This window comes from Callospermophilus lateralis, chromosome 18, assembly GCF_048772815.1.
Source record: "Callospermophilus lateralis isolate mCalLat2 chromosome 18, mCalLat2.hap1, whole genome shotgun sequence".
In the NCBI taxonomy this organism is placed as follows: Eukaryota; Metazoa; Chordata; class Mammalia; order Rodentia; family Sciuridae; genus Callospermophilus; species Callospermophilus lateralis.
In genome coordinates, this window is record NC_135322.1 from 4,861,654 (window position 1) to 4,885,603 (window position 23,950).

Consider the following 23,950-nt stretch of genomic DNA (forward strand, 5'->3'; position numbering starts at 1 on the left):
AATCTGCTCCTTCACCTAAGCATGACATGAGGTTCCACCCTGAGCACATTCTAGAAGAGCAGGGAAAGGGGACTTTCCCTGAGTAGGGAAGGAGGGTAGCCATAGAACACTGTTATGCACTCTGGGCACTTTCCTGCACCAAAGGGAAATGTTCTCACATTCCTAAATCCCCTTCCTATCTCAGAACTACTGTGCAGACAAACAGTCTGAGAGCTATGGTGCTTGGTATGTCAGTAGTAACCTCAGCTATCTCAACACCGGACACTATGGCCAAAGGAAGAACAAGCAGTGGGCAGGCCTAAGGGCCAGGAAGAAAAAGAGGACATGGTACCTGCAGACCTGGGCAGGATTCTCTCCACATTTTCAAGCAGCACTCACATCCCCTCTCCAGCCACAGAGCAGAATTAGCTTCCAAGTTCAGGACATGAAACTGACCCCTGATATGAGCAAGTGTTGTGTCTGTCCTCCCTTCCCAAGGCAGCCTGCTCCAAAGAAAGCCCTGGAGGCAGGAATACTGTCCTGGGAACCGTAGGCATTTTCTGCAGTTTAGAGACTTAATCAGGAGGTAGAATTGACTGGGAATGTATGTTTGAAGACTTTTTTGATGTGGACCCTGGGGGGAAAAGGGCAGAAAAGGGCAAGGCCTAGGAATATGGCAGGTGCTGCTAATAGGCCAGCTATAAAACACTGCTATCTAGAAGCAGGTCAATCTGACACTGACACCTTTCTCAGGTGGGTATCACAGGAAAAAATTCCCTTCCCAATGGGAACAGCCTGGTCCCCAGCTGATGGCTACAGTGCAATGCCAAGGAATCCTCCATGAATGACAAGAATGTTTGTGAAACTACCACATGTTCTCTCAGGAGAAAGGAGGCAAAATGAGGAAGAGGTTGGGATGGGAAGTGAATGAAGAGGAGAAAACAGCCACTCCAGGGAGAAAGACATAAATATCCCCCTCCCCAGCTTGACACCCACAGCAAAAACCGATGGACCTGGGCCCAGGTGGCACGGCTCAGCAGGGGGCTCCCACAGCAGAGCACTTTCCGCAGAGATGCACACAGGTTCCACCAAGGGAGGTTTCCAGGCCTGTCACTCTTAGACAGATGAGCCTGGTGTCTTCCTTCCATCCATCCTGATGATAAGCAGGACTGTGTCCTTGGTGTCCTGGTGATCCTCATCTGTTCTGGGAAGCTGCAGTAATTCCTGTGCCTGAGGGGACAGTGCCAGGGCTCTGCCTGGACCTCTATTCATTAACTAAAGGCACCAAATAACTCCACAACCTCACATTTTGACCCAAGTGGTGTGAGTCAGACTAGTAGAACAAGCAAGCATAGAAGTTTCTGGCAAAAAAGTCAAAGAAGCAGAATCATCCAAAAAGAAGACCAAGCTTATGCATGGTGCTGTAAAATCGCCACTAGAGAGAAGTTGTGCAGCTGTTGATTCAGACCTGCAGGGAGGAGAGGAGGACAGTGGAGCCCATCCTGGCCAGTTCCAGGACCAAGGGCCTTGCTCTGTGAAACCCTTCCACACATACACACCATCCAAGTGCCATGTTCCTTCCTCTGGGGCTATCTGGGCCCCTCCCTGCATCAGTTAGGATTTAGATGACCGACAAGTGATAAGATCTCTGAACAGTCAATTAAGAGTGCAGCCCCTCCTTGTGACCAGCTGGCTGTTTGCAGGATCAGGAGCCCAGGCTCTTGTCTTGCTCTTCTGCCTTGCAAGGCCTACATTCCATAGGTAATCTTCTGGCCTAAGATGCCTATCTCCATTCCAGCCATCGTATCTACATCCCAGAGTTCAGGAAAAGCAGGGGAAGGTGGGGGTCATGCCTTCCCCTCCTCACTCCCAAGGATCATTCATAAAAGCCACATACACCATTTCTATTCACACCTTTCCAGCCAGAATGTAGTCACAACTCCATGCCAAACTTCAACAGACACTGAGAAATGTCTCGATCCCAGGCACTCATGTGCCCAGCTAAAACTCAAGAGCTTCCATGTTAAGAGGGGGAGAAGAGCAGAGATTGAGAACTAATGCTTGTCACTAAAGTCCCCTTACTGCTTACTGCTCTAGCTTTGACTATTCTGAGGCTCAGAGACAGGGCCCAAACCCAAGACACCCTAGCATGTAGGGCCTGGTGCACAGGGTGTTCAGCAATCTAAAAATAGTCTTGACTGCACATTATGTGCAACACAGGGCTTCTTAATTCACTGGAACTAACTCATTAGGCACACATGACTGACCTTACAACCTAGACATAACTGTAACCCCCACTTTACAGAGCACAAAACCAAGGACTATGCTCTTAAGCAACAAATATACTGCTAGCATCTATACAAATCAACCACAGCATAGAACTCTATGGGCAGACATCATGGGGTGGACCACTGCCCATAGGCCAACGCACTGCTGGTGGACCTCGGGGAACACTTCTCACTCTAGAGACACCTGCTGTAATGGCTCTAGAACTAGTTCCCCCAAGAGACAAGGGCATAGTCTGTGGTCCTGAGGTGGCACCCCCTCCTCCATGCTGACAACTCAGACCAAAGGACTATTTCTGGACCTTTATTTCTCTGTGAAAAGAAGGAAAAGGGAATAAAATAAAAATGGCAGAGCTGACACAAAAAAATCCACTGGGGGATGGGAAATAGGGAAGTGGACAAGTAGATGGGAAGGGGTCCCCATTACAGCAGCAGGAGCCAGTGACCTGGGATGCTCACATCTCTCCCCCAATGTGGGCAGGTGTGGCCCCTTCCTCCCAGGTTGCTGCCCTGTCCTACCTTGTGCTCCCCCAGCCCCTTGGGAGGTGGACAGTGACAAGTCATCCCAGGCTGGGGAGAGGAGGAACCGTGCTGGGTGAAGGGGCCTGGGGTCCGACCATGCACAGGGAATGACAGTCAGTGGCCCTCTACTGTCTCCCCAAAGGAGGTACTTAGGGGAGTTGGAGGGTGGACACCAGAAGCCGGTGTGGGCTCTTCTTCCAGCATCAGGCGAGAGAGAGAACTGGGAAAAAGGAACAGGCAAGATTCAGAACCACAGCTCTCCCTCTGCCCACAACTGCCACATCTCCCTCTTCCCAGGCCACTGTGAACTGGGGCTCTATGCTTTCAAGGCCTTACCAGTCAGAGCCTCCTGGGCAAAGTACTTGACATCCACATCCTGGTCCTGGGTCAGCTTCTCCAAGATGGGCTTGACTTCACTCTGCAGGGTGCTGGAAGAAGGGAGACAAGAGGTAAGCCAGGCGTATCTGGGGGCCACAGATTGGCAGAGAGTTCCTGAGTAAGAGTCAAAAACAGACACACACACACACACCCCAAAACCCAAGTGGGGAAGCCTCCAGAGCCGAGGAAATACCTATACACAAATAGGAAGTCTCTGAGGCCCAGGATACAATTACTCTGAAGGTTGGAAGGTGACAAACAAGGACAGACATCTCAGGGGCCCAGAAAAGAAACATCAGAGCTGTCAGGGAATGTAGAGCAAAGAGGCAGAGAACCCATGAGTCTCAACTGAGTTATATTCATTGATGCATCAGTTTATACAGTTTACCGTGATAGCTATCATAGAGGCTGTAGTTTAGTTTTTATCTTTGTCTTCACCAGCACTGGCATAAAGATAGGAATTCTGGCAATGATGCTAAAGAGACATTATCCTGGAAAGAATTATTAAATATAATGAAAAGGAAAGGTGAAAGTAAACAAACAGATCTGTTAACTTCCTTTAAAAACAATCCTTAACAGCTGTTTACCTGATTTAAATTAGTAAACAAACAGATCTGTTAACCACCTTTAAAAACAATCCTTAACAGCTGTTTACCTAATTTAAATTAAGCCATTTAAATCACGTGAATTAAAAAAATAATAATCTGGATTCATTTTTCAAGAGCGCTCCTCATATATGAAATATGGACATACGCACACACAGACATACAACACAAAACACAAGAGTACAACACATAAGACAATAATAAAGGCCTTGTAGCTTTACCTAGGTGAAATCTCCTTTGCAATGTTTAAAAACTCCACAGTCAAAAAATAAAACTGATCAGAAAAACATTAACCTAGGTTTGTATGAGCTCAAAAAATAAAAATAGAACCTTATGATGTGGAAAAATGCAATAATAAGATAGATATTGAAAAAAGCATCCTTGTTAATCACTGTCGCAGATGTAAGAATGGCCAAGCTGGAGTTCTGGATATCAGCTGTTATGGATTTGAGTCAAATCATCTTCTTTTTGATCTGTAGAAAGTGTTTTAGTTAGTCTTTCTGGAATCCAAATCGGTTGCTGTTCTCCCTGTGGAAAAGCACAAACAGAGCCCCAACTCCAGACAATCACTGGGTCAGAACCTTTCCATTGTCCTGTTAGAATATCTTTCCAAAGTACTTTAGGCTTATGTACATTTTTTGGATACATATGTCTTTCCGCAGCACTAAGTCCTGATGAATCCAAATTTAAAAAGTTTAGAGTAAAAAGCGTTATTTTAAGTTTATCTTTGGGGGATATATACCCCCTTCCAATTCCCTTGTTTTGCTCTAATAAGTACATTTTAATAGTTTGATGAGCTCTTTCAACTATGCCTTGTACCTATGGATTGTATGGGATTCCTGTTATATGAGTAATACCAAATGATGAGCAAAATTGTTTAAAAGAGGTAGAGGTATAGCCAGGACCATTATCGGTTTTTAACTGTTTAGGAACGCCCACAGTGGCAAAATTTTGAAAGCAATGAGCTATAACATCTTTAGTTTTTTCTTTGGCATGAAGGGAGCCCATCAAAAATCTGGAAGAGGTATCAACTGTAACATGTAAATATTTTAATTTTCCAAATTCTGGCAAGTGTGTGACGTCCATCTGCCAAATATGGTTAGATATCAGTCCTCTAGGATTGACTCCAAGATTAAATTGTGGTAAAAAGGTCACACAATTTTGACATTGTTTTATTATATGTCTGGCTTGTTCCTTAGTTATTTTAAAATGCTTTTGTAAAGTATTAGCATTAACATGAAATCTTTTATGAAAATTTGTAGCTTCTTCTAGTGTAGAGAAAATATGTATGTCATGTGTAGTTTTATCTGCTAAATCATTGCCCAAAAAAGGGCTCCAGGCAATCCTGTATGTACCCTAATATGTCCTATAAAGAATGGATCTTTTCTATCCCAGATTAGACTTTGTATAGTGGAAAACAAAGAGAAAACAGTAGAAGAAGGGGAAATCCTACCAGCATCTTCAAGAGATACTATAGCATTAACTACATACTGACTATCAGAAAATAAATTAAATACAGAATCTTTAAACATCAAAAAGGCTTGTAAAACTGCATTAAGCTCTACCTTTTGAGCTGATTGTTTGGGTACTAAAAATGTAAAAGTTTGATCAGGGGTAACTACTGCTGCTGTACCATTATTTGACCCATCAGTGAATATATTTGGAGCATTCATGATAGGGGTTTTTCTTGTCATTTTAGGAAAAACTACAGGATGCTTAGACCAAAAAGACAACAAAGGATTAGATGGTAAGTGATTATCAAATGTAACATTAGATTTACACATGATTATTGCCCAAGTATTTAACTCATTAGCTAACTCATCAATTTGATTCATAGTATATGGAGTAATAATTTTATTGGGAGAAATTCCAAACACTCCCTTTGCTGCTTTTATTCCTTTGAGTATTAATTGTCCTACAGCCTCAGGATACCTAGTAAGAATAGTGTTAGGAGAATAAGATAAATGTATCCACAATAATGGACCTTCTTGCCAAAATACTCCTGTAGGAATATTTTTTGTTGGTAGTACAATAAATAATAAAGGCAAACTTATATCAATTCTATTCAAATGTATATTTTCCATATATGTTCTAATAATTTTTAATGCCTTTCTTGCTTTAGGAGTTAACATGCAGGGTGAGTTTGGATCTGATGGACCCTTTAGAATATCAAATAAAGGTCCCAACTCTCCTGTAGGTATGCCTAGATAAGGCCTTATCCAATTTATGTCTCCCAATAACTTTTGAAAGTTGTTAAGTGATTTGAGTTGATCTACTCGTATTTGAAGTTTTGGTGGATGGACCATGGTTGAGGATAATAGAACTCCTAAATAATTAATTGGAAAATTTAATTGTACTTTATCTATTGCTATCTCTAGATTATAATTTTTTAATAAGTTTGTAAGTGTGGCATAACATTCCAGCAATCTGTTTTTATCTTTATGTGCCAATAATACATCATCCATATAGTGAAATATTTGTAGTTCAGGATTTTGATTTCTAAGTGGCTGGATTGCTTTGTTAACATAGATTTGACACATAGTTGGACTGTTAGCCATCCCTAGAGGGAGTACTTTCTATTCATATCTCTGATCAGGACCTTCATGATTTAATGCAGGGATAGTAAATGCAAAATGTGGACTATCCTCGGGATGAATTGCAATTGAAAAAAAAAAACAATCTTTAATATCTATAGCTAAAACATTCCAGGTTTTTGGCAAAGCAGACAACTGATGAATCCCTGATTGAGCAGGTCCCATAATAACCATCTCATTATTAATGGCTCTTAAATCTTGCAATAATCTCCATTTACCAAATTTCCTTTTGATGACAAAAATGGGAGTATTATGGGAAGATATGGAAGATTGTATATGTCCTTCTGATAATTGTTGTTTGACCAGATCATGGGCTACTTGTATCTTTTCTTTAGTCAGGGGCCACTGAGGAACCCACACTGGTCTTTCTGATTTCCAAGTAATTTTGATTGTCTCAGTGGCCCATTCTGAAAATCCAACCCATGTCTATTTGAATTGGTGCTGCTATACCTTGTCCTTGTTTTCCTAATCTTTTTTTTCCCCTAAAACCTTGTCTAGCCCTAGTAGTGGGCGCATTAGGATTGATGTTATTTGTTAATGTCAAACCTAATTGATCTAGGACATCTCGTCCCCATAAATTTATAGGAAGATGATCCAATACATATGGCTGTATAGTTCCTTCACATCCTTCAGGATCCTTCCAATCTAATACCATTGCACTTCTATGGGGATTAGTCGCCACTCCTAGGCCTCGAAGCGTTCGAGTGGCTAGTTTTAATGGCCAATGTTTTGGCCATTCTTGACTAGATATGATGCTAAGGTCAGCACCTGTGTCCAGTAGCCCATTAAACTTGTGTCCTTGAATATTTAGTTTTAGCATTGGGCGAGAATCTAAATTTAAAGACAGCATAGCCCAATCTACACCTGTGGAGCTTAATCCCCTGGAACCTCTTTCTACACTATGACTAGGAAATTTATTATGCAGGCTGGGTATTATTAACAACTGTGCTATTCTATCTCCAGGTGAAATTACTGATATACCTCTTGGAGAACTAGCTATGATTTTTATTTCACCTACATAATCGGGATCAATTACCCCAGGACTTATCATAAGTCCTTTTAATGTAGATGAACTACGTCCCAATAATAAGCCTACTGTCCCTTGGGGAAGAGGTCCTTTTATTCCTGTGGGAATGATTTGAACTCCCATCTCTGGAGTTAGTACTGCTCTGGCAGAGGCACAGATGTCCAACCCTGCGCTCCCTCGGGTTTGTCTGATGAGGGATTTAATAAACAATGTGTCCTGGGCACTACCCTGATGGTGTTGCTGGGTTCCTCCACTGCCCCGTATATATGTGGTTGTGGGCCCCAGAGCATTGGGCCCCCCTGTCCGTTTTTTGGCAATGGAGCCTGATGCCTTTCTCCATGATATCATGGGTAAATACCTGGTCCTTGTCCGTTTTTTGATAAGGGAGTATCCTCTATGGTAGTTTGAGAACGGCATTCATTAGCCCAATATCTCCCTCTATGGCATCGTGGGCAAATACTCGGTATTCTATTTCTTTGATACCTAGTTTTGTTAAACCCTCCTCCTATGGGGCAACTCCTTTTAAAATGTCCTGTTTGTTCACAATCATAGCATGTTTTTGGCCTGGCATCTAAAGCCTGTTGTACTGCAGCTGCCAAGACTTGCCCTTGTTCATTAATGTCTCTACATAATTTAATATATGTGTTTAAATCTTCATGACTCCAAGGTCTAATAACCTCTCTGCAGCAATGATTTGCTTGGTCATAAGCCAGTTGTTTTATTAATGGCATTGCTTGTTCCGTATCCCCCAAAATTTTGGCAGCCGTTTGAATTAGCTTATCTACAAAGTCAGCGTAAGGTTCATTAGCTCTCTTTATTATCTTAGATAGCTGACCTTGTAAATCTCCATGTCCTTGTAAAGTCTTCCATGCCCTAACTGAGTCTGCAGCAATTTGTGCATATATAGCAGGATCATATTCAATTTGTTGCCACTGATCCTCATAAGGTCCTTTTCCTAACAACATTTCTAGATTTCTTTGAGGGTAACCGGCTGCTGCATTTCGTCTAGCTGTCTCTGCACAAAATTCGTCATTGGCAACCTTCCATAACAAATATTGTCCTCCATTTAGCACAGATTTACACATGCTTGCCCAATCTGCTGGCGTCATGTCCAAGTTAGTAATGGACTCGACCATGCTTACCGTGAAGGGAGCTTGGGGACCATAGGTTGTTACAGCCTCCTTTAACTGCTTCACTGTTTTAAAATCTAAAGCACTGTGAATTTGCTGCCCTCCTACCTGTTCAAGTACAGGGCATGCTAATCTTTGAGGTCCGTCTCAGGATCCCAATTATCAACTACGGGGTTTGAGGGCCACTCAGCTGTCTCTATCGGTGGGGCTGTTGGTTGAATTACGCCCTCTTGTGATAAAACAGAGTTAGTAATAGCCTCCTGTTGTGGCCTTTTTCCTAACAACCCCTTTTCCTTTAAATTTTCTTCCTCTGTCTGACTAGCTCGAGAGACCTTCTCTTTTGCTTGATCTAAAATGTCTTTCTCCATGTTCTGAACCTCTAAAAATTTACTTAACATCTTTTCAGTTTGTTTTAATCTACTATAAAGATAACGCAACCCAATAAGATAACACAAAACAAAATCGAAACTGAATGAAACAAAAACGGAATAAAAAAATCTTTGTATCAATTTTCTCTTCCTCAGAGCCAACAAACTTCAAACCTTTAGTCAATCATTTTTTCCAGTTTGCCTGAGAAATTTCTAGGGATAGGCAGCTTGAAACAAAAACAAAATAAATCAAAAGGAGAACACATTGTTTTTTGAAATGGTCACCCATTCTCTCGCCTTCCCTCAGGGGCGAGCGATTTCACTTACCCCCAAGCTTCAGGCATTCTGCGTACAAGCCACCAAATTCCGCAGTCTGGCTGGGCACAAATCACGAGCCACTCACAGCTTTGTAGATTCAAACAGCAATTCTTTATTCCCGATCTCACACCGGCCCTCTACAAACACGTTCTGGGGAAATCCACGTTCTCTCTCAAATCCACACCTCCACTGGGCTTCTGTCTCCCAAAAATACTGTCTGAATCCCTAAGAACTCAAGAGGAACTCAGGCAGCAGGATACACCCTATTCCTGGCAGGAATAATCTTCCTAAACTGACAACACCCTAAACTCGGATTATCCTAAACCGGGAACACCCTGAACACGGATCCGCCCTGGTCCTTGAGCAAGGTCACCTTCCACTAAGCAACATGGGGGTATGCTGGCAAGGAAATTGTCATACCTACTTGGCTAATGGCTCCCAGCAGTTTCTCTTGCTGAGAAAAAACTTTTTAGTTTGAGTAAGTCCCATTTGGTGATTCTAGTTATTAACTCTTTGCTATGGGCACTATTGAGAAGGCTCAGAGTTGACCTTGAACTTTTGGTTGTGTGGGGCCCAGGGGCACTGGGGACTGACTGAGGTAATGGAGTTGAGGGTGGATACAAGAGGAGACCGAGCTCTGATGATGAGTCCTGATGGGTGAATGGAAGGCAGAAGGGCTGTCCTGAGACCAGTAGGAGAGACATCACTGAGGAGCGGACATAAAATATGTCACAAAACAGCTGTGTAAGGGTTGCGCGTGGAATGGATTCATGGTTCTGAGGGATGGGGGAGCTTCAGTGTGTGGCTACAGCTCAGAGTGAGGAGCCAAGCCTCTGTGAACACTAGGGGAACATGCATTCAGATCAGCCCCCATGCTTATGGAGGGGTGACTGACAACTGAATTTGTGTACATTTGTGGTGCACATGAGGAATTCACATGGGTAGATACTATGTAATGATTACTGAAAACCAGTTAATTTACATATGTATCATTCAGTATACTTAACTTGTGTGGGGACATTGAAGATCTCTCAGCAAATTAGAAGCACACAACACTGTCTTGCTATCTGCAGGTTCCATGCTGTACAGCAGATCCCCAGGGTTCATTCATGTAGTAATGGAACTTTGTGCACTAACAATAATCTCCCACCTCTCTATAGTCCACATTACACTCTGTTTCAGTAAAGTTAACTTTTGTAGAAGTTAAAAGTTTGGTGTCAGGTTGGCAATGTTAGGAGGTAGTAGAACTTTTATGAAATGACCCTGGTGGAGGTTGACAGGTCACTGGGTCTTTGTCCATTGAAAAAATAAAAATATTTCTCATGAGACTCTCCATAATTCTCATGAAAGGGTTGATATAAGGGTCTGCTCTCTAGTTGTCAAATTCACTATGTGACCTCTCATGCACACACTCCTCTCATGTTGCCCACCATCTCCTTATAACACACAATGAAGCCACACATGAACTGAGCTAATGTGGGTGGCATGCTTCTGAGGATGCTAAACTGTGAAATAAGATCTCTCTCTCTCTCTGTGAAATACCCAACAATGTGAACTAAACATGTGTATTTATATACTCAATTCACGTACACATTTTTTAAAATAGAGGTGTATTTGGATTTTGATGTTTTAGTGAATTTTCACATTTTTATTTCTTTTGTATGTACATATCTGTTTCAAGCTCAGAATCCAGAACCAGGGACACAGGGCAAACCAAGTCTTGAGATATATAACAGAATGTCATTGTAGTATTAAGGAATACCAATAGGGCTATAAACTCTAAACAGTAACCACTTGTCCTCATTTCTCATTAGGGAATAGCCAATAGTTCATTCTTAAAGAAAAGATACATAGAACCTCTTAATCTGCAAAAGATAAAGTGACCCAAATTATATGCAGGCCACTTTAGGAAGCTTTCCATTGCTGTGACAAAGGCACCCAACAAGGATTACCTAGAGGAGGAAGATTATGTGAGTTCATGGTCTCAGAAGACTGAGTGCATTGATGACTGATGTCATTCCTCTGGGCTCAAGGTGAGGCAGAGCATCCAGGGAGATGACATGGAAGAGGGTACCTGGTCCCCTCAAGGCAGACAGGAAGCAGAATGGGAAGACAGGAAGAAGCCACAAGGAAAGATGCCCTCTTCCAGTGTTCACACCCAGTGACATGTCTCCCCCAGTGACACCACACCTGACTACAGTTCCAACGGATCAGTCCATTCAAACTAATATGGATGGGTAAAGTTACAGCTACTCCAATGGAATCACTTCAGCTCTGAATATCCCTAAATTAGCACAGGAGATTTATATCCAAGCCATAAAATAAGCCAAACTACTGTGTAACTATAACATAGCTGGATATATATTGAAATGTTCATTTGTTGAAATGTATCTCTCTCAACCCTTGGATTAAAAAAAATTGCCCAGCTACCCCCACATCATCAGACATCCCAGTGTGGAAGCAGACCAACTCCATCTTGAAAAACCTTCCTCACCACTTTAAGGTGGCCATGGCTACCAGTTTGGATCACCATTTGTCCAGGCACCTGATTTCCAATTCCTTCCCCCTCCCCAATGGTGTTAACTAGGCACAATGGCCACCCAGCACAAGAACAGCTCTCAGTTGGACAGGAATGCAGCGGGGACAGGGCACCACCCACCTTGAGTGAGCCTGGGGGTGACAGATCCGGCAGTTGGGACCTGATAAATAAGAGAGGGGAGAGGACTAAAGTCTGAAGCATAATAGAGAGAACAGGATTTGGGAAGTCTCCAGGCAAGAGAGGGAGATGAACCAGGGTCTCAAGTCAGACAAGTGGTCACAAAAAAAGACCCATGAGGCACTATTTCCCTGCTGGGACTGGTGGGCAGCACCCCCTACTTCCAGACGCTCCACACCAGGTCCAGTCTTCACACCCTCGTTGCCTACACCATCCTGAGGGCAGGGACACCTACTGAATGAGACGAGAAAGAAATGGATCTCTAAGAGTATTTTTTTCTTTCTTTTTTCTCTTATTCTTTCTCTTATACCCTTCTATTCTCTGGTCCTCACATCCCCAACATATGTAAAACCAAGAACTTTGCATGAAATGGGACTTTGAGAACTGAGTCACCTTATTAATATAATATAAAGGAATTGCATAAGCCCTTTTTTTTCTTTTTTGATTCTTTTTCTTCTCTGGTTTTTTTTCTCTATTTCTTTTCCTTTTTTCTCTTTCTTCTTCCTTCACCCTTCAAATTATACTATTTTAACATCCTGTATTTTTCTAAAAACATATGTGTGTTTGTTTTATGTACTCTCCTGTCTTCCATGTAATGGTCTATCCCAAATTACCTCCTATCTATTCTCCTGCTACTAACCCTTTTCACTAGATTTCTCCTTCACATTTCCTAAGATATATTAACTATAAACACTCACATCTTCTCCCCTCAACATATCGTCTTATGCCTGACCCCCAGTTCGTTGTCCACTGCCAGAAACTGTAAACCTTTTTATGAAACTACTGATTATATTTTAAATAATAATTACATCCAATATTTATCGGCATTGAGACTAAACTATAAATGTCTTAATAACAACAATTTGTTCATAGGTGATGTATTGTTGATATTGGAATCTGTTCAGATTGTCCTTCCCCACAAAGGAGAGATGTTGTAACCCTACAAGAGCACTACAATTCTATAGGGTAAAAAAAAAAATAACATACCAGATCCACAGAGTGGAAAGGAAGACACATGAGCAACATGAAAAGACAAGGGAAAAAGTACCACAAACAAATCAAGACAACACATCATTAGAACCATTGGCAGCTACAGCAGAAAAATTACAAAGATTTCAGGATATACAGGGTTAAAAACTTTGGGAATCTCAAAGAATACATAAAAGAACAAATACAGGCAGTGAAAGGCCACTTCAAGAATGAGCTCCTGCTGAGAGCCATTTCCAAGTAGGAATGACACATGGCAATTTATTTGTCAGCCTACCCAATGTTGCTTAGAGGAAGGACTCTCCATATTGAACCCAGGTCATTTGCAGTGACATTGCATGTAAGGTGACCTTGCTCAAGGACCAGGGCAGATCCAGGTTTAGGGCAGATCAGGGTTTAGGGCTCTCCTTGGGTTTAGGGCGGTTCCAGGTTTAAGGTGTACCCTGCTGGGAATAGGGCATATCCTGCTGCCTCAGGCGCACCCACTCCTTGAGTTCCTGTTGAGTTCTCATTGAGTTCTCGCAGGATTCAGAGAGTATTTGATATTCAGAGCCTGGTGGACTTTGCCCAGAACATGGATTTCCCCAGAACGCGTTTGTAGAGTGCCATGTGAGTTTGGGAATAAAGAGTTGCTGTTTGAATCTACAAGGTGTGTAGTGGCTTGTGATTTTGTGCCCAGCCAAACTGCGGCATTTGGTGGCCTGTACGCGGAACATCTGAAACTTGGAGGTAAGTGAAATTGCTCACCCCTGAGGGAAGGCAAGAGAATGGGTGACCATTTCAAAAAACAATGTGTTCTTGTTTTGATTTATTTTGTTTTTGTTTCAAGCTGCCTATCCCTAGAACTTTCTCAGGCAAACTGGGAAAAATGGTTGGCTAAAGGTTTGAAGTTTGTCTGCCCTGAGGAAGAGAAAATTGATACAACGATTTTTTATTCTGTTTTTGTTTCATTCACTTTCAGTTTTGTTTTGTGTTATCTTATTGGGTTGTGTTATCTTTATAGTAGATTAGAAATTAGTAAAAAACAAACTGAAAAGGTGTTAAGAAAATTGTTAGAGGTTCAGACCATGGAGAAAGACATTTTAGATCAAGCAAAAGAGAAGGTCTCTCGAGCTAGTCAGACAGAGGTAGAAAATTTAAAGGAAAAGGGGTAATAAAAAAGCACATGTGCGTTGATTGTCATTCTTAGATATATGACTCTATCACTATTCTTTTAATTTGGGAGTACAAATGAAGAAACATGTAAGAATTGTGCAAAGCCTACAAGTTAGATGTTCCTTCTGACATCTGGGATTTTCCTATTCCTTATTCCAGAAAGACTGAGCCTGGATGCACTGGAGTTCCTACACATGAGCAGAAAGGGGCTGACATCTGGGAAACTCCCAGAAACTATGGCACCCATCTTTACCAGCAGACAGTGGGGATTATAGATAACAATCATACAAATTTTAAAGATGCAGGAAAGTGTGTAAAAAGATACAAAGATGCTCACCAGGAGAAGGATGTTTTTGGCAGCTCTGGACTCAGGGGAGGACCCTGGGGAGCTGCTATTGTGAATGTGCTGCATTTTCTGCTTGTGCCTGTGCAGAAGGAGCACCATGGAGCTGCTGGCCCAGAGCATGAACCCCGCACACAGGACATCAGGCAATGTTAGCAATGCTGAATGCAATGATGGTGAGGATTTGCCAGGATGAACGGCAAAACAGTATCCATAATTTTTGATGCTTGTGATATTATTGTTTCTCCTTTTTCCAGTCATATGAGAAAAAAATTATAAGATTTACAAGCAGGTACAGAATCCAGCTCAGGTATATGGAGAAACCAATGTATTTGGGAGCTTTCACTTTAAGCTCTGAACAACTGGAATTCTCAGGACTAATCTTCATGGCCTGGAAGACACTCAGGAGGCAGGTGCTGCCAAGGTAAACACCCCTGCCCACCCTGTGAAGATAGAAAAGCAGCTTGCATCCAAAATCATTGAGGAAATCTTTCACTTCAAAAGCTGCCACTGTCTGGGGAACTCCTCTACACAGGAGAGCTAACAAGTTGGCCACAATCAAGTGCTGAAGAATCAAGTCTCTGTGTCTTACCTTGAACTCCATGAGGTAATGGACCAGGTAATGGAGGAGAACACAAGAATTACTCAGAGCTCCAACCACAGTCTGTGACAAGAAGATGATACCTACAGCCACATCACTGGCTGCCATCCTGCCAGTTCCCTGCTATTCCAGCCAGAGGGTCCTGCAGGGGAATAGGAGGCCGGGGCTGCACAGGTCCTGTCAACCAAAACCCAGCATTGCCCACACTCCAGAGTTAACACTGTGGAAACTTACTTAAGGTTTTATTTTCACTAGCAGGTTTTAATGATATTCATGACTTCTTAAGGCAGGAAGTGTGTATGAATCCCCGTTGTGAAGCAGAACATGGTGATTCCTGATTCTTCATGATACAACGCAGGGGCTGAGATGACAGGAGAACTTGTGCACACACATTTTATGTCTCTGTCCAGATTCATACTCTGACCAGGTGCACAGAGGGGTCTTGAACCTGGCTTATCATTAATTAAGAGCATGGCATAATCAGCAAGCTTCCCTAAAGCTCGTGAGTAGGTTCTTCTATCAATCCAGCTCATATTTACTTTCATTTGTCTATATTCCTATTGTCTTCAAAACCAATGGTATTTTTTAACTTTTCATTATAAAATATTTTGATTTAGATGTAAATAGTTATTCTATGTACAAGGTCAATTATGAAGGAACATTTAGATATTTTAATAACTGCAGATGCACTGAGAAAACTCTAGCCCTACAGGCACCTGTCCCACAGTGAGCTACCTGCAGGAGACAGAAATGGAAGCACATCAGGACAGCTGCCCATGACTCCTACGGTTGTATGTTAGGAACACAGCTCAGTGGCCACTGTCACAGAAATTTTGCAACATTCCAAGGCCATGTACTGTTTCTTGGAATATCAAGAAGTAATATGTGATTAAAGAGATTAGTATAGAAACAAAATATTCACTTCTTCAGAAGACACAAATGTGAGTTATTTAATATGTAAAAAAAATATTTCAAAGAGGTAAGATTATTAAATGATATTACAATAGGAGCAATTCATGAAAATTGGTATATGTGGTCATTTAAAAGTCAAAATACTAGAATTTCTGCATTGATTAGAAGGAATATATTTAACAAAATATATTGGGTAAAAAAAATTATGTTCACATGTTACTGAATAGATGGAGAATATCTTTCCTATGTCCCCTGCACATTCACACCCTGCTCCACTATCAGATTCTTATGCCACATGGGGCATTCACTATAATCAGCAGGTATCTGACATAAAAAAATATAAAGCTCTTACAGGTGGTAATAAAATTCTGTAATAACCTTGTCCACTTTTCCATACATGTTCCTTTCCACAGTATAGATAAATGACCCCATTATCCTCCAATTGTGATGGTTTAAAGATTGATACAATTACTATCCCCCTTGTCTGCACCATGCTGAGAGTCAGAGAAAATGTTCTGCCTGAGCAGTCACCATCAGCTCTCTCTCTCTCTGCACAGGACTAAGAAGATTCCTGTGAGCTCCTCCTACTCCACACACAGGCAGGGAGATACTATGAGTCTGAACCTAGAAATCATGAAGATTTAGTGTAGACTTCTGGTAAGGTAAAATGAGCAGTTGGGTAACTTTAAAAAAACCTCCTTGTTACACCTTGAAAATCACATTTAATTTTCATTTTCACTAAACCACAGCACTCTCTGTCAGTAAGAATCACATATAGTTAAATTAGGATTCCTGATGGTTTGGCATTTAGGCTAGGACCCATTTATCTTTGCTACCTAGAGCCATTCTTCATCAACTGTTTTAATACTTGCGTGGCTCTGGCTTCTGCAGGGTTCAATCAATCGAGTGTCCACTTTTCAGCTGTGATCACTTACCCAGACTCTTGACGGGTCTCTTCCCACAGATGCTGCTCTCACACTCACCCTGAGTCACTCTCCAGGCTCTTCCTCTCTGCCAGGCTGGGGACCTCAGTGCAGAGGCCTCTCTGACCAAGACGTGTGCTGCAGGGAGGCAGCCAGCTCCTGAGATATGGGCTGATGATCCAAATCCTGGCATGCAGCCCAGAGGTCTAGACCATCCTGCCCAGCAGGTCACTGTGGCTGCCTGCAGGGATTCCACCCACTCCAGGAACTCCAAGAACTCTGTTCTCTCCTGCAGCTGTGAAACTTGGCGTTGACCCTATGGATTACACACATTTGCTGGATATCTCGCTTCTGCTCTGATAGCTGCTGTTTATGATCAGCTGATGTCTTCTAGAGCTCTACCATTTATGTCAACTGCTGCTATAACAAAGAGCGACACAGTTGTGGTTAAACAGCTCATCTTCCGATGTCTCCAGGCGGCAATGGCTCCTTCAAGGCTTCATGAAAAATAATGAATAAGATCTTCATGCATGTCACTGTGTGGAACATTCCTCTAGCGAGAATAACCAAAGAGTTGGCTACCATAAGTTGCCCAAGAATCAAATCTGTGGACCTCAATGTGCACCCACTGCAGGAAAGCACTAAATGACAATAAAGTACAGAGAGATTTCCCAGAAATGTATAAGATACTTAGAAATCAAGGTAAAGAAAAAGGTGAAAGATCTATACAATGAAAACTACAGAATGATAAAGAGAAAAATCAAAAAAAGACCATAGAAGATGAAAAGATCTACCTTGCTCTTGGATAGGCAGAATTAATATTATCAAAATGACCATACTACCAAAATAACTATCCAGATTTAATGCAATTCCGACCAAAATCCCAATGGCACTCCTCATACAAATAGAAAAAACAATTATGAAATTCATCTGGAAAAATAAGAGACCCAGAATAGATAAAGCAATCCTTAGCAGGAAGAGTGAAGCAGATGGTATTGCTATACCACATCTTAAACTATACTACAGAACAATAGTAACAAAAGTAACATGGTATTGGCACTGAAACAAACTGATAGACCAATGGTACAGAATAGAAGACAGAGAGACTAACCCACAAAATTACAATTATCTTATATTAGACAAAGGTGCCAAGAATATGCACTGGAGAAAAGATAGCATCTTCAACAAATGGTGCTGGGAAAACTGGAAATCCATATGCATCAAAATGAAATTAAACCCCTATCTCATGCACAAAACTTAACGCAAAATGGATCAAGCACCTAGGAATTAAACCAGAGACTCTGTTTTAATAGAAGATAAAGTAGGCCCTAATCTTCATCATGGGAAATTAGGCCCCAGCTTCCTTAATAAGACTTCTAAAGCACAAGAATTAAAACCAATAATCAATAAATGGGATGTAATCAAACTAAAAAGTTTCTCCTAAGCAAAAGAAACAATCTGTGAGGTGAACAGAGAGCCTCTATCCTAGGAACAAATCTTTACCCCTTACACATCAGATAGAGCACTAATCTATAGGGTATAGAAAGAACTCAAAAAGCTAAGCACCAAAAAACCAAATAACCCAATCAACAAGTGGGCCAAGGACCTGAACAGAACAGACCTCTTCTCAGAAGATGATATACAATCAATCAACAAATATATTGAAAAATGCTCATCATCTCTAGCAATCTGAGAAATGCGAATCAAAACTACTCTAAGACTACATCTCAGTCCAGGCAGCTATTATAAAGACAAACAACAATAAGTGTTGATGAGAATGTGGCAAAAAAAAGGTAGACTCATACATTGCTGGTGGGACTGCAAATTGGTGCAGCCAATATGGAAAGCAATGTGAGATTCCTTGGAAATCTGGGAATGGAACCAGCATTTTACCCAGCTATTCCTCTCCTTGGACTATCCCCACAGGACCTAAAAACAGCACACTACAGGGACACAGCCACATCAATGTGTATAGCAGCACAATTCACAATAGCTAAACTGTGGAGCCAACCTAAAATGAATAAAAAATGGATTTTACTCAGCATTAAAGGAATCAAATCATGGCATTTGCAGGTAAATGGATTCAATTGGAGAAGATATTTCTAAGTGAAGTTAGCCAATCACAAAAAAAAAAAAAAAACAGATGCTGAAGGTTTTCTCTGATATAAAGAGGCTGACTCATAGTGGGGTAGGAAGGGAGAGCATGAGAGGATTAGATGAATTCTAGATAAGGAAGAGGGGTGGGAGGGAAAGGCAGGGACAGGGGAATAGCAAGGTTGGTGGAATGTGATGGACATCATTATACAAAGAACATGTATGAAGACATAAATTAGGTGTCAATATACTTTATATACAAACAGATATAAAAATGTGGAATATATGTATATTAAGAATTGTAATGCAAAAAACAGAAAAACAAAGTACATGTATAAAAGCATGAATTGGCGTGAACATACTTTATATGAAGATATGAAAAATTGTGCTCTATATGTGTAATAAGAATTGTAATGCATTCCACTGCTGTCGTTTATTTCAAACAAATAAAATCAATAAAAGATTAAAAAACAATGAATCTACTGAAAATGAAATTAGGAAAGTGAATCCATTCACAATAAAATAAAAATTAGAATACCTATGGATAAAATTATCCAGGAAATGTAGGACCCCTAAAATTAAAACTAGAAACAATGCAGAAAAAAATTGAATTAGAATGTAGAAGATGGAAAGACCACCCATGATTTGGATAGGAATAGAACTAAACATAAAATAAAAACTATTCTAAAAACTTAATGTATACCCACCAAAATATCAACAACAATCTTCACACAATGACATAGAGACATAAAACAGTTCTCAAAAGAAATTAGATAGGAATCAACATACAGGAAATCATAAATGACCACAAGTACACAATGCCAAAAGTGACTTTGCAAGACACATCAAATTCTACAATGAAAATTAAGACACAATATTAAAATCTGCAAGAAAAAATATATCAGGTCACATTTAGTGGCAAATCAATAAGATTCACCTTTGACTTCTCAACTCAGACACCAATATCAAGGAAAGACTAGAATGACATATTCCAATCTCATAAAAGAATTTCCAGCTAAATTGCTATATCAAAAAAAGTGTGTTTCAAAATGAGTGGGGAAATTAAAACATTGCATGATGCAGATATACTAAAAGAAGTCATGACCACAAAGCAAGAACTATGAAGAATATTCAAAGATATGCTACATACAGAGAAATCCTAGAACAAACAAAATAGGTCTCAAGTCCAAAGATAAAATCAACAAAGATATAACCAACAAAAACAGTACTATAAACCCAATGGGCCTAATAGACATTTAGAATGCATCTCACCATGTCACCTCTTCCTCTCACACACATTCTTCCCCTAATATCATCCAGCATCTTGTGACATAGCCCAGGAGACTCACAGAAACTGAGTCATGAGATAAAGGAAGGAATGTATAGGTAAAGAACAGGGGATCATTAGGGGGCAATCACCACAGTAGAATACAGCAAAATGGGTGCTTACACTATGCATTTTTCCTGTTCCATATGCAGGTACAACAAAGAGTGAACTCCAAAGTAAACAGTGGACTTTGGTTAAGAATGATCTACATCCAGTTTAATGATGTCACACAGATCACACAGATTCCAGATGTTACAGTTATGGAGACTGTACTGGGAGAGGGATGTATTAGAACTCTGTACTATATGCTTGATCATTCTTTAAATACAGCTTGCTTTTAAAACCTGAAATATTAATGTAAAGATAAATGATCCATCAAAACCAAGGAATTATTACCTTGGAAATGCAAGGTGAATTCACTATTTGATAGGCAGTGTCATTCAGAATCCTAACAAAGTAAAGGTGAGAAACCTCATTATCCCTGGAATAGATGAATAAGAGAACTGGACAGCACCCTACCTGTATTCATGATACCAATGCTCACAAACTTCTATAAATGGACACTTTCCTGATAGAACTGGTACCTTCTCCGTCTGTGGCCCCACCCAGAAAGTAACCACAGCCCCACACCCCTAAATGTGCTCCAGGGCCCCCAGGCCCAGAATCCTGCAGAACTTTGGTCACAGAGGTGATGGCTGTCCAGGACGATGTCACCTCCCAGCTGCACTGCACCTGTTTAGCACTGCAGTGGCCACTTTCAACCAGCGGCCCTAACTTAGATAACAGGACAGGTGGACAGCAAGTTCACACCAGTGGTTCTGCTCTCTAGGGATAGCCTGAAGGTCACCCAGAAAAGGTGGTGTCCACTGTGCAGTTCATCTTTAATCACTGCCACTGCATGACCTGTGCTGAGTGGGCAGCCTGGTCCTCATACTGGTCCTCAGGAATATTTGGCCCTGGGAGAATGTGGCAGTTTACCCAGAGATGACAGTAAATGGTCCCCACTGAACTCTTATCCAGAGAGTTTTACTCTGAGCCCAGTTCCCCACCTGTGGGCCCTGCTCTGATATTTCCCATGTCCCTGCCTGAACCAGCAACCTCACTGTTTATAGATAAATGGGTTCTCCTAAGAATACAATCTAGCCTCAATACGTAAATGTATTCGGACTTAGAGAGGGGCAAGTGCTACTTTTTAAGATTGTAGGTGAGGCTGGGAGTGGTGGGACATACTTCTAATCCCAGTGGTTGGGAAGCTGAGGCATGAGAATCACAAGTTCTAAGCCAGCCTAAGACTTAGAAGGGCTTTATACAACTGAGCCAGACCATGTCTCAATAAAACAAATAAATAAATAGAACTATAAACAAGTGCTAGGCATGTGGCTCAGCGGATAAATGGCTCTCTGTTCAACCCCCAGTACAGTGGGGAAAAAAAGAGTGTAGGTGAGGATGTGACCATTTATCTATGTGCACTGAAATGCATCTGTGGATATTTTAACAACATGTCAGAGTGTGAGATTGCACTGCTACAGTTGTAGAGCTCCCAGCAGAACAGGTGCAACTCCTAGATGAGAAGCCAGGTCTTTCCTTCCTTGTGGCACAACAGGCAGCAGGAGCACTGTGTTCCCACCAGCTTCTTTATTCCTGCAAGCTGCTATCTGGGTGGCCTGGAGTGGCCCAGGTGGACACTGCACAGGAAAGGAGTTTGCATCACAACTGAGGATACTCACACACAGGAAAACAAACCTTTTAAGGAGAACTGCTAAAAAAAACCTACCTTGTTCATTGTAGAAACTGTGCAGAAAAACCATTCTCTCCGTAATTCTGGCTGTTGATGCTAAATCTGTCCTCCTAAGGTCTCTTTTCAAAACTATCTAACAAATAACATTCTGGAATAAAAATTTTCTGATACTTATAAATTTACTGGAATGCTAAGGAGAATTATTCTCCAAAAAAAAAAGCCACCTCTCATTTCTACATTGCATTTGTTTCAGGCAGTCTTTCCAGGAGTGCAGCACTTGGTCAAAAGTTGTAATTCAACTGAACTGAAAGCCTGGGAACTAATTCATTCCATGTGCCTCCAGCAACAGGAACTAGGATGGCTGACTTCAGGATGCTGTGCATAGGGTGAGGACCACCAGCTCTGGTCCCCTCCACCACGGCCATGTGGGTCTCACAGTCAGCCAGCTGAGGACCCCAGTGCTCTTTACGGTTTGCAATAGAAAGACAATGACTCCTCCATCCATTTCTCTATTGATGTATTGAGTGTTAAGAACAATGAAACACTTAAACATTTGTGAAAAATAGGTAACTTATGTAGATATGATACAATTATGTAGTTACAATACTTTAAATTATGTTTTGAAACTGGTGATTGAGTCCAGCCTTGTCCCTGAGCGTGATCTGCAGCCTTTTTAATTTCTAATTTTTGAGGCATCGTCTACATTGTTGAGGCTCCTTCCACTTGTGATCCTCCTCATTGGTCTCCCAATTTGTTGTGATTATAGGTGTTTTCCACAGCCAAAGACAGATTTTTAATTTTTTATGCAGACCAAGCAGAGCCTGGATAGTTTGGATACAGTGGATTTATGGCTCATGAGAAGAAAGGGGCTGACAGTGGGAAAACACAGTGAAATCAGGTCATTGGTGTCCACCACCCACCAAATGAGGTTGGAAAATAGAGCAATGTATAAATTTATTAGGGAGGAGAGGGTATGGAAAGTCACAAAGGTGCCCACCAGGACAAGGATTCTCTGGGTGGCTCTGGACTCAGGGGAGGTTCTGGTGGGAACTTTGATGCTGTGGATATGCTGAACCCTCTGCTTGTGCCTGTACAGAAGGAGAACCATGGAGCCACTGGACCAGATCATGAGCAAGGAAAAGACAACCTCAGGAAATACAAATAAGGCTGCATATAATAAATCTGTGATTCTCTCACGACCTGTGTAAGAACAGTAACCATAATCTCTCTTGTCCGTTGTGTTTACACTATTCCATTTGCTAAGTATATAGATCGGAAAAATGAAATTCACCACCATGTACAGGACCCAGCAGAGGGAAATGGAGAAGCCAATGTACCTGGGAGCTCTTCTGTTGAGATCCTTCCAACAGGAGTTCATGGGGCTGATGGTGATGTTCTGGAAGACGCTCAAGAGGCAGGTGATGAAAATGGACATACTTCTGCCCACTCGATATATATACAAAGTTAGTTTGCATCCAAAATCACTGAGGAAATATTTCACCCCAAAAGCTGTCATTGCCTGGGGAATTCCTCTACTGAGAAGCACCAAGGAGTTGGCTATGATCAGGTGCCTGAGAATCAAATCTCTGGACCTCAGGGTGTACTCATTGCAGAAAAGAACTAAATAATAATAAAGCAGAGAGAAATTTCCCAGAATTCCAACTGCAGTCTCTGATAAGAACATCAGTCCCATGGCCATATCTCTGGAGTCTACTCTTTTATTCATCATATTTTCCTTTGAATGATAGCAACAGTTCCTCCTATGAGCAAAATTACTCATTAACAATAGCTGTATCCAAGCACAGTGGTGAGAATCTGTATCCACTTGTTACCTGCGGGGCTGAGGCAGGAGATTCACTGGAACATGAATCCAGTCTGAGCAATGTAGTGAGCTCCCCATCTTAAAGTAATTTTTGACACCAACAGTAACTTTCATTGCATGCACCTG

The 23,950-nt window shown here is 41.4% G+C and overlaps 1 protein-coding gene across 1 annotated transcript; it reads right to left on the reverse strand.

The window, feature by feature from the left end:
* Positions 1–22,795: 22,795 nt before the first annotated feature.
* Positions 22,796–23,731, reverse strand: LOC143384262 (vomeronasal type-1 receptor 4-like). Its single transcript, XM_076839307.1, has one exon. The coding sequence runs from the start codon at positions 23,729–23,731 to the stop codon at positions 22,796–22,798; it is 936 nt and encodes a 311-aa protein (XP_076695422.1).
* Positions 23,732–23,950: the final 219 nt, after the last annotated feature.

Coding starts and splice junctions, on each gene's coding strand:
- LOC143384262 (XM_076839307.1), bottom strand. CDS start 23,731: ATGATGAATAAAAGAGTAGACTCCAGAGATATGGCCATGGGACTGATG.